At 43.0% G+C, this 11,809-nt stretch overlaps 1 protein-coding gene across 1 annotated transcript; it reads right to left on the minus strand.

Annotated features, from left to right (window-relative positions):
• Positions 1 to 1,389: 1,389 nt before the first annotated feature.
• Positions 1,390 to 7,242, minus strand: ENC1 (ectodermal-neural cortex 1 (with BTB domain)). Its single transcript, XM_010582809.1, has 2 exons — positions 5,436 to 7,242; positions 1,390 to 1,685 (listed from the first exon to the last, which is right to left on the minus strand). Exon 1 carries the CDS (start codon positions 7,234 to 7,236, stop codon positions 5,467 to 5,469), a length of 1,770 nt encoding a protein of 589 aa, XP_010581111.1. The 5' UTR covers positions 7,237 to 7,242; the 3' UTR covers positions 1,390 to 1,685; positions 5,436 to 5,466.
• Positions 7,243 to 11,809: the final 4,567 nt, after the last annotated feature.

Genomic DNA, 11,809 nt, shown 5'->3' on the forward strand with positions numbered 1-11,809 from the left:
AAAGCACCTGTGAAACATAAGCTTCTGAAATCCAGAAGAAAAAGAGTAGCTTCATCTCTGTCTCAAGACCAGACTGATAAGAAACAAGTTTATTTAAAAATCAAAGTTTGGTTTCTCAGGATTGTATCTGACGCTTCTGAGCAACCAAGTGTTTAAAGACACACCTGGCCAAGGAAAATAAAAGGCAGCAGAGTTTGAGGGCTATTTTTAAGATTAAGAGGTTTAGTTTTCTATCCCCATAAAAATTTTGCTAGAGCACTTGGGTCTTTGACACCTGGCCACTCAGATGATCATCTGAAATCCAGGTGCATGAGGCAATCCAGTCAGTGCAAAATCGCCGCTCTTCTTTTTTCTTTTCTTTTTTTTTTTTCTTTTTTTTCCTTAAGACTTCATCACTAACCTATCTTGAGGTTTTTGTTTTTATTTTTGAATCACCATACTCCACTCATTCAGGTCAATGTGGCTATATTGTAGGTACCCCTCCTCCAACCCAATAAATAAATAAATAACTTTGGACAATGACTTCATCTGGGCTTGGTGTCCGGAAGCTCTTCCACAGTATTTGCGTTGCAATCAGGAAGCTGCACAAAGAAAGAGCTGTGAGAGATTTTGGCTATTTCCAGATTAGAAATTGAAAGGCATGACCAACAAATGAAATGTAGCAAGGACACCATCTACAAGACACACCACATGCAACCTGGGGAGCTGGTGGCCTGAGAAAGTGACCTCCATGGCTTCTTCCTTTAGTACGTGTGTAATTTAAGCTCCTGCTTTATAATCCTTCCATTTCCAACTGGGAAACCACCCCTCCCTTCCACCTCCAACTGTTACCCAACAGTTTTCTTTCTTTGTGCAGCAAAGCAAGTCAGCGATCACAAAATGTGCAAAACATACAACAATTCACACAAGCCCTTGCAACTTGAAGACAATCACAGGCATTGTTTCAGCATGCAAGCACTGAACAATAAATAACTATATCTACAAGTAACATAACAGGAATGGGACAGTTTGAATTACTTATAAATACAGGGAGGAAAGGGAACAAAGAGCATTTGGGGAATGTCATTTTCGTTCCCCACTGTTGCAAAAACATTTCACCACTGGTCTGCTCCTTATCAAGCGGAAGGTCACTCACTGCACATGGGACAATGCAACGCATGATCTAAGAGATGCTGTAGGCACTGCCCACAGACAAGCATGTTCCGGTTAGCAGACTTCAGCAGCAACACTGCTGTATCTTCATTCACAGCGGCATCTCGCTGCTTCAGACCTGGACTGCTTCCCCTGCAGCTGGCGCTGGGACTTCAAACCACCACAAAGAGAGGTGACAACCATTTCAAATTTCACATACAAACAGCAGAGTCCACAGAAATAGAGTGCTGTGTACTGCACAGCTCAGAGAAGTTCTGTCTCTTCTTTTTCTTCTTTGAAGGACTGATTAATATTGGCATTAATCCACAATTACTAGCACAAGGACCAGATCACAGGTTCGTCCATTCATATTTAACCATGTGCTGAAGCACTGAAGACAGTTTTTTCCCTCCCGTTCCTTCATGTCTAGGTTAGATAATTTACAAGGTGCAGATGATTTTCTTCAAATGCAAGAGACACTGAACTATTTTTTCTTCGTTAAAATCTTTCTCCAGATCTGAGGTTCCAATTCTCTTCTCCAAAAAAGGAGTAAACTAAAAGCAGGGGGGAGGGAGGGAAAGAGAGAGAAAAGACTTAAAGGGTTTGTCTAAGACAATATACCACCAGGTTTTTGTTAGATGTCAAAGAAAATCTAAAAGTTAGGCTTAGGATACAATCCAGTTGATGGACTTCCCTGGCCCCCCCCCCCCCCCCCCCCCCCCCCCCCATGTGCCTGTGCAATAGCCAACTACTGATAAATAAACCAGCCAAGAACATAATTATTTAGGGTCAGATTCTGCCTTTATTATTCTATTAGCCTTGCACTGCAAACCACCCTACTGATGCCAGAAAGGCTGTTTAATTTTTTGGCTATAAGTTCAGTCATTTGAAACCTCAATCAAACTGGCCCAATACAGTTCAACGTGATGGGCTCTGCATCCTGCATACTTCAACATTTCTATGTTCCCCCCAAATTTTAAAGGTTTGTACATTTGTTTTAAGCGAACATAATCTTGTGCAACTTCTCTTCCACAAGAGCCCACATGAGCACTTAGTGCAAAGAGTTTTTTCTGTCCCTGGGCCAAAGCAAACCTGGCTGGAGTAAAGCAGAAGGGGAGGTGAAGGTGTCTCACCCCAATGCCTCCATTCACCATGAAGAATTCTGAATTGAATTTATTCACAATATAGAAAGGGACATATAATCCTCCTACTTAAAACATATCTACTATTCATTACAGCAGAAGTCTGCCTCATTTCTTTTCACACAGCAATGCACCATGCATCAATAATTCCATCCTAGAGTCCTTTATAAAAAATTGATTAATTATTCAAGAAGACATTCAGCCTTTGGATGCTGAGATTGTGCTTTGCTTTTTCACTGTGAAGCTGTATTGAAGTGCCAGCTTCCAAACCATCATCAGCTCACAGTCATTTCTGACAGCACTGCTAGAATTTTAGGAGGCAAATCCTACATCATTACAATGCAAAGGAGCTCCAGTGAACTCACAGTTCATCTGAACATACCACATCTCTCAAGCTGTGATGTCTAAGAACAACAGGGAACACTCACAGGAAACACCACAGCCTACATAACAGCCCAGAGCATCAAGCCTCTTTGCAACTGTGGGCTTGAAACACACTATCCTCATTATGCCTAAAAAAAGGTCTCTGCACTTAGTGTTGATTAGTCTTTTCTAGACATTCTTCAGCATAGCATGCTCTTCTTCCCACTGAAACAGACTATCAACACTGATGCCAAAACAATGTTCCCTATCATGGGACGAACTTTAAAAAAAAAAAATTATAAGCAATTCTGAAATGGAGGGGGGGGAATCCCCAACCTACTCAAAAACCCCAAGTTTGAGGAACGAGACAAAGCAGCAGACTGAAGTCTTCCTAAAAGCTGTCAGACTGGGGCCACACAGCACCATGAAAACAGAGGGTAATCAGAAGTAATTTCCGTTTTGTCCCTCCCACCCACTGACAAAGCAGCAGGAGTCAGTAGAAAAAAAAAAAACCCAACAAACTACTTGCTGGATGAGCATACAGCATTGGAGAGAGTTCCGTCTACGGCTGCGTTCAGCCAGTTATCTTGTGTGTTAGTTAAGCTAAAATAATAGCTTTCAATAAGATACTGCAAAACAAAGGAAAGCTTTTTGCACCGTTATATTCTGAGGACTCTTTTTCAAAATAAAACACTCCCCCTCACGTACTGTAAACTTCAGAACAAATAAGTCAGTCTCAGAAGAATAAGTCAGTATTTTTCTTGGCACAGACTTGAGTCCGGGCATTCAATACTGCTGCTTTGATAGCACTGAGAACTGCTGAAAATCAGTAATAATGGAAATTAACTGAAGACGTCAAGACGTTGGTCCCAGCTAGGAAGGAAGCCACTGCGCAGAAGTCTGGGCTTCCATTTGCTGGCTGTTGGGGGTGTGATTACTCCTAGCACCCAGGATCTGGTAAGTCTCAAGGGTTTGCCCTGCTTTCGCAAGAGAAAGTTTGGGAAAAATGAAGCAAGGATAGGAGAGAGGGCAGTGTCTTCAAGACAGCCACCCACCTGGGACAAGAGCAGCTGATAGCACAACACAGCGCAGTTTGACACTAGATTTCCACGTTGACCTGCTGCTTTGCATGGGCCCAACCTTGCATTCTTTACTCAACCAAAGCTCCCAGTCAGCTGAAAGACAGCTACAGGATGAATCCTCAGTGCACCACAGAGAAAGGAATTTCACAACTACCCTACATTTCTAGATATATACTTCTATCTACACTGCTTCAAAGACATTTGGGTTTCGTGTTTACTGCAAGAGTCAGGCAAATGTCTCCAGCTGAAAAAAAAAAAAAAAAAGAAAAAAAAAAGATCTGTCCAAACAGAAGAACCTAGGGAAGTCTTCATACACAAGCTGCTCTTCCCATTTTCTGGAGAACCTCCATCAGTCTGGACTTCTAGGTAACTTAGATGTAAATGCAGAGCTTGTTTAATTACTGCAACTATATTTATTTGCCTTGTTCCTTCTAACCTGCTTGCCTTCATGGTTACACTATACACTGTTCAAATCCAAAAAGAAATTACCACAGGGAATGGATTATTTAGGATTAAGCATGCCACTATATTTGTTTGGTTGGCTGGTGGTAACTTTGATTCTGTACTAAAATCTCAAGGGGGGAGTGGGGGAAAAGAACAACACAAGATTAAGGGGAGTCTGCCAGATTTGTTGCAAAATACACAGATAATAGTTCTGGAAAACGTCAGTGACTTATTTTAAGTGGTGTGACTCTAGAAAAGATAAAAATAAGGAAGAAAAAAATAATAGTTGAAGTAACAGTTAGTAGTTAGCATGAAAAAACAGATTTGAAGAATATTAGCAATATGTTTAGGTACCTAGATTTTTTAGTGGTTTTTTTTCATTAACCTTTTCTCCTCTCCTCCCAAAAATGAGAAATTCACACCAACCAACCAAGCAAGGCCAAATTCAGACTTGCTTGTGAGAAGATACAATGCTGAAGTTGCATCTAGTAAGAGCTTGGCCCATTATATATAATTAAATTGTTTTGGAACAGTGTGTGCTATAGACTGGTAATTATTTCAGCCAGCAATATTAATTATATGTCATCCTGACACTATATCTCCTCCAACATATATGACCATAACTATTTTGAAAAATCTGCATTTTAAAGTATATCAATGGAGCAAATGCAACCTTAGCCCATGCAGGTGCCACAATGCTGTCTAGGGGATGGAAAATTAGGCCTGAAGTGCCTGTGAAACACTTTTCATAAGGCAGCAAGTTTCCCCATAGGCTGTCTGCATGGAGAAGCATGCTGTCTGCCCAGAAATTCAAGTGAATTCACTATCAGGCTTCAGATCAGAATTTACAGTATCTTTTGGGGCACTGTTACTGGATATAGAGAGTGACCTAGCCTCTGTCATCAGGAAAAGGGCACTAAACCATTGTTTAGCATTCATTTAGTATTTAAACGCAGAGCAGGATTCAATTTCCAAAAGATTATCTGCATTTCCCCACAAGTTGAAAATGTTGGTTTTGTTCAGTCCTTTACATCTAAATCATATGGGAAAAGTCCCTGTAAAGAGAAGTGGGTGCAAGATATGCGACAAACTACTTCCAGCATCTGGCTTTGTCACAGACATGGTGCCTGGCTTACAACAACCTGTGAATGTACGTGTCTCAGTTGCTCCAGCTGTAAAACTGCATTGAATATACTCACCCTCCTCACAGCTGCTGCTGAAAAGCTTTGTGAAAAGCATTATTACAGTGGAATTCAAAGGTGTTATTTCTTACCTGATAATTTGTAATTGCAACATACACACAATTATGAGGGGAGGTGCTTCCATGTGCTGACAAAAGCCGTTGGAATTAATGAATAGGGCACAGTTGTTATGCTGTTCCATACATCTAACGTGGGATCGTAGCAGTCCAATGTTTTGCACCTCTGAATGCCAAAGTAGCCTCCAACGACATACAATTTGTTTCCAGATGCCACTGCATGGCAGCTCATTCGCTTAGCTGTCACATCTCCCACCTTAGTCCACTGGTATGCCTCACTGTTGAATTTATAAGCAGAGCACGCAGAGAATTCGGTATCTCCACCCATAATAAAAATCTGGTTACCCAGAACAGCTGCAGCTGTGTAGCGCCAGGGCTGAGGGCAGGTGGCTGGTACTGTCCATCTGTTTTCACACTGATCATAGCACTGAACTTTGGGCAGCTTGTCATGGCTAACACTGGTACCTCCGAAAGCAAACAGCTTAAGCTTTGCGCTTACTACAGCTGCATTGCTTACTCCCTCTCGCAGTGGGGCAACCATGGTCCATTTGTTGGTCACGGGGTCGTATTGTTCTACTTGCTTTAAGGATACTGAAGGGGAAGCTGGAAGGCAACCAGTTGCTGCGGTGTGTCCTCCTACTACATACAAACAGTGCTTAAGCTCAGCAGAACCATGCCCAAACCTAGCCACCAGCATGGGAGCAGCCTTCGACCACTCCTCGTGAAGGGTGTCATACACCCACACGTCTTTGGAGACTCCGTTTTCTGACCCTCGCCCCCCAGTGATATACACTTTGCAGCCTATGGCGCAAGCACTGAACTCTTTCCGTGGACTTGGTATGTCAGCCTTTGGAATGATCTCCTTTGCCTTTTGGTCCACCAGGTACAGCTTGTCACACATAAAGGTTTGGCCACCCAGAAGAAAAAGCGAATGGCCAGTTTTACGGGGTCTTGCACACAAACTAGTGACCACTCCATCATTCTGTAAGATCTTTAACTTGCATCGTATCGATTCTTCTACAATCTCTTTGCTTTTCCTTTGCTTGGTGATAAGTTCTTCCATGGCCACATTCTCCATAAGGTATATGGCTGGCAAAAGGGCCAGTCTCACCATCTGCAATAGCTCAGGCAGGTAACAGTGACGCTTACTCAGGTCATAGCTGACCCAGTTGATAGCTGATTCATACACCAGCCTTTCATCTTCGGTTTCTAACTCTTCACTGGAAAGGAGCTGCACTACCATGTCTTTTGGCAGCTGGAGAAAGTCTTCGCTTTTACTGATACTCTGGAAGTTGCTAAGGCACATCCTCCAAGAGAGTTCATACAGCTTGGTGCACTGGTGAGCATCCGACAGCAGCAGCATCCCAAGACAGTTGGTGGGATGAAGGTTTTTCTCCAGAAATTCTGCACAAGCATCCCGAATGTCCTGAAACTCCAGCATGTCACCAGCCTCCAGCAGTGACTCTGCATTCTCCTCGTTGATGATAACCCTGGAGGAATACGCATAGTCCAGAAGAAGCTCCAAGACCTCTGGGTGAATCGAATTATGAAAGTTGACTTCACTGTCCTGGCTCTCTTTCAATCCTCCACTGAACATTGCTTCAAAATAGCGGCTACAAGCAGCTAGAACGGCTCTGTGGCAGGGGAATGACCTGTTCCCAGCATGCAGAAGTACATCTGTAAAGAGACGTTGCTGACGCAGAAGGTTCAGGTGAGTAAGGACACTATCAGCATAGGATGACTTGTGGAACAAGTATATGTTTATGGAGCCACTACTGGCCCTAGATTTGCGATTTTCATGCATGCTGACTGACATTTTCTTTCACACCTATAAACAAAGAAAAAAATGAATAAGATCAATGAGACAGTTAAATTCATTATTGTTTTTACATATCAAAAAGTGTATCTATTATTCACTATAAAACATGGAAAAAAAGCCTTAATTTATTAGGTGAGTGGACAGCAAATTGCATCTACCTTTGGCATGTGTTGTTTTTTGTTTTTTTTTTTTTGTAAGATGAGTTTCATAAATGACATACTCTAAATTTGTTGCCCAAGAGCAGGTTTGTCTTGGGAAACCTGATCTCCAACTTTCATAGCAATACAGTACGCAAGTAAGTCAGAGGGGAAAGAAAAGGAACCAGGACTGATTTTCTCACCCTTCCCCAACCTAGACCAGCTGATTCATTACATACGTACACATGCACATGCTTGAAACATTCTCCTGTACTGAATCATAGCAGGAAGAGCTACCAGACAGAATACTTAAGGAATGTCAAAAGCTGCACGGGGAACAAAAACCTACTAATCCCATTAGGAAGCTTTCCTTTGGTATAATGATTCCATATGCAACAGCAGAGAATGAAAAAAAGAGAACTTTATAATAAAAGCCTAGCAACGATCATAAATTTAGACTTGCGAAATCATAAAAAAAAATGACGAGTGAATTTTAGAGATTAGATCTTGAACTCTGCTGGCAGCCACCTGTTATAGTGATGCAGCATATACATGGGCAGAGTCAGCAGAAAAATGTGTTTTGATTATCAGCTAAAGTCACCAAGGCATCATCGCCTCTGAAGCTACCTTGAAAGTCAGGTATTCAGAGCACAAGCCATCAGTTCATTTCGAGGTTTGGAAGAGGCATAAAACAAAAGACATATCCTATCCTACCCTACCCTATTCCTAACAAACACAATGCTGTTTGGTCCCTCTTTGGAGGTGAACATTACTGTTACCTGCCATGATATGCAGGTCTATGTATGATTACAGCAGCAAGTTTTCAGATTTAATTAAGAGTCAAGCCAAAACAGTATGGAGTATAGGGAAACAGAGGAATAGTGGCAGCCATAGAAAGCTAATGGCCATAAGCCACAGTGCAAATAATAGGAGACAAAGCATACAGAGCCCAGTGCAAGCTGTGGCTGTGACCACTAGTGTAATAATCTTGCTTCTCTCTCCCCAAAATGCAGAGGAAGCTTGGAGAAAGATGAGAACCAAACTTCCCTAATTACCATGATATTCACATGCCCAGAGTCCCTTTTACTGCACCTTCAAATAAGGAACAGGGCAAAAGCATACCTGGGAAGTGCCCGATGCTCAAAGTCAGAGCATGACCTGGGGCCAGTTGTGGAGGTTTTTAATGTGGATATACTTCCCTCTCTCACAGACTCAAACATTTTCATATTCCTGAGCATGTTTAAGCAGTACAGAACTGTACAACTCTATTCCCACATTTCACGCTTCAAGATGACACAAGACCTTTACAAGCCTCAAAAAAAGCATTTTTTTAACAAATACATGTCTTTTTCTAGATTCATACGACCAGAACCTTCAACAAAATCAAAACCATATACGATTAATTTGGGCAGCGGACTCCATTTCAAAACAAGGGATCTGTGTATAGGGAATATGCAACACCTGCAGATTAACTGCAGCATAGCCAGTACCATTCTCCTTGCTAGCTGTGCTAACGTACAGAATAATTGATTTGTCACATCCAGCAGCAAGTTTGTGATACACCTTTCCCTTCAGTCACAGCAAAAAAGCCCCTCAAACCAACATCAATTAAGGAACAAAGAGACACCTTACTGTAGAACTACCGTAGCCCATTTCCTTTAATCTGAAACATGACTTCATGATGAAACTTAACCAGGATTGAAAAGAACAAGCAACACGGCTCAATATACAGTGCTTAATTCAAAATCCTCCAAAACAGAGAGGAATCCTTACTCTACCCTGCAGAAGTTTGGAAAGGTATTTTACTAATGCTCCCTAGACCAACCTATTAAATGTACTAACACTAAGCACAGAACAACTTAAGGAGGCTGGTAGTCTTCACAACACAAATCCTTTTACAAGGAAAATTAAGTTACCTTTAATGCAATTGTATGGTCTGGCAAAAAAAGACTCAGATGGCATTCAAGGATCCTGAGCACTAATCTCAGACTAAAATTACCCACTTAATCTATAGCCAAAAGGATTATACTGACCATATACAGGTTGAAACCTGCTGGAACTGAAGGATTACAGAAAGGGTCATGGCTTGAAATACTAGCACACAAACAGTTGGGAGACACAGATGGGAAGACGAACCCTTTACTGGCGAAGCACCCCCTGCAATTTTTTCAAACTTTTGCAAGCACTTTACCATTTTAAATGCTATTATGATGCAGTGCAAAGCATTCGCTGGATCTCTACAGACTGGTTTCCTCACCACGGAGCAGGACAGGAGCTAAACACCCACTAATCAGAGACAATAGGGTCACCAGGATCTGAAGATACTCATTGCCCCCCTGCTCTCCATCCCAATTAAGTGAATGTGTAGACATCACAGCCTAGGCATGTCAGGATCTCTATGGAAACACAGCTCCCCTCCTTTCCCCCCACATATTGGGGTAATTCAGAGTATACTGAAAACTTTCTTTTATCATGCACACAGGGTTCAGAAACAGGGCAGGTAAAGTTCATGTCAGACGCTGCGAATGCGGGCGTTCAGATCTTTCAGCAGGCTCTGTACTCTAGTGAGCACCACTTGCTCAGCATCATTCAGAATGAGCCCATAACCACAACAAAATACAGGCAAACATAAAACACCCACCCTGCAGTTATGCATACGTTGGAGGCTAGTGAGCTACAGACCATATGCAGAAGAACAGATCACTGCGCGTTACCCAAGCCCACCCACAGCCATAGTAACGAACACCACTGTAAAAAAAAAAAAAGGAAGGTAAGATCCACTCTCAAACAGCTACTGAATAAGGCACTCAGTGTTTCACCCCACCAAAATAGAAGATTTGGTCTTTCAGTGAGCAATCCCATTTCTCATGAAGCACTTGCAGATTTCACGTACGCTGGTCTTTAACTGTTCCAGTAACATTGCCTTTATCATCACAATGTCATCTATTGACAAGAATTCAAAATATGCCAATTCACATTTAAGATAAGCTAACATATTTCCCGAAACAGAACAAAGATACATATCTATCCACATCTTTTTCCTCCACTGTGGTTGCTGAGATGAGTTCACACATCGACTAGTCGAACAAACACCCTTAACAAGTAATTATCATAATTTACTAACAGGCTCTGTTTCTGTAAACATGTCCTTTTGCAGTGTCTGACAATTAGCTCAGTCCAGAATTTTACAAGAATATTCAAATGTATAAATGACATCTCCGATTTCTCTATTTGGTGTTGGAAATTATGCAAGCCTCAAATACTTTGGCAGAAGTAATTTACAGTCAGTGAGCAAATGTTCATCTTGAGTAGTATGAGTCAACTCCCTTCAGGCGTTTTTTTCCTTAGAAATAATAATATTTGTATGTAAAAGACAAGAAGTGGTCAGTAAATTACAGATATAGATTTTATCTAGGAACAGAGGTTGAACCAAGACTTTGATTTATAATTACACTTCAACAGGCTACTTGTCGCAGCAGCCCAGTAGTAAACACTGCTTTAAGACTAAACAACAGACTCCCTGCCCTACTTCTTAACAGCTCTGCAGCATGCAGGTCTCAGCCTAAATCAAATGAAAAATTAAGTATTTTCAAATTACTGACACATCCCTGATGTAGGCTCATTTTAATACAACTCTAATTACATGGTGGTAGTTGCGTTTTTGTTTAGCATCACTGAAACAGCTGAAGGAGAGGAAATCTGCTAAACATCCTGTAGAATTCAACTAACACGGCTTTCAGCGGCTAAATCTGCAGCGATACTAGCAGTTTTGCAGAGCCAAACCCTGACCCTACCCGAAGTCCTCCAGCACAAACTCGGTGGCTTCCTAGGACCTGCAGCGAGATGGAAAGCAGAACACGCTGCTCCTGCTAGGAATGCACTACTGCTCACCACACGCAGACAAAGAAACCCAACTCTAAATCCCCCCCCTTCACTCCATCACAACGCCTAAACAACTCCGCCTCTGAAAAGAAACGTGCCGGGTTTCTTCCCAACCCGACGAAGAAACAGCCCGAGAAGTTAAAATGCATTCGGTTTCCTCTACAGGGCAATAACCACGTGTGAAAGTTTCCGTAGCAGCGCAGGGAGGGCAGCGCCGCAGCCAGCTCCGGGAGCAGCGAGGCGCTCGCCCCTTCCCCTGCCCTGCCCCTCGCCCGCCGAGGGATGCTCCGGACCTCCAGGGGCCCCGAGGAGGGCTGAAGCCCACCGGGGAGGCTAGCAGCCTTCCTAACAGGAGCCGGCGCCTTCCGAGCACAGCCGCACGCGAGAGGCGAGAGCGACGGCGGATGCCTACCCACCGGCCGCCCGGTGCCCCGCTGCCGGCAGAAGGGGCGATGCTCCCCGGCGCTGCGGGCAGAGCGGAGGAGGGCCAGGCTCCGGCCGTGCCGGGGACCCGCAGGGCGGCCCGGCTCCAGCCGGAACGGAGGCGCGGC

Source organism: Haliaeetus leucocephalus, unplaced genomic scaffold (assembly GCF_000737465.1).
Source record: "Haliaeetus leucocephalus isolate CR32 unplaced genomic scaffold, Haliaeetus_leucocephalus-4.0 Scaffold849, whole genome shotgun sequence".
NCBI classification, from domain to species: Eukaryota; Metazoa; Chordata; class Aves; order Accipitriformes; family Accipitridae; genus Haliaeetus; species Haliaeetus leucocephalus.

What these genes read in the sequence shown, in the direction of transcription:
- ENC1 (XM_010582809.1), bottom strand. Translation starts at nt 7,236, where the DNA reads ATGTCAGTCAGCATGCATGAAAATCGCAAATCTAGGGCCAGTAGTGGC.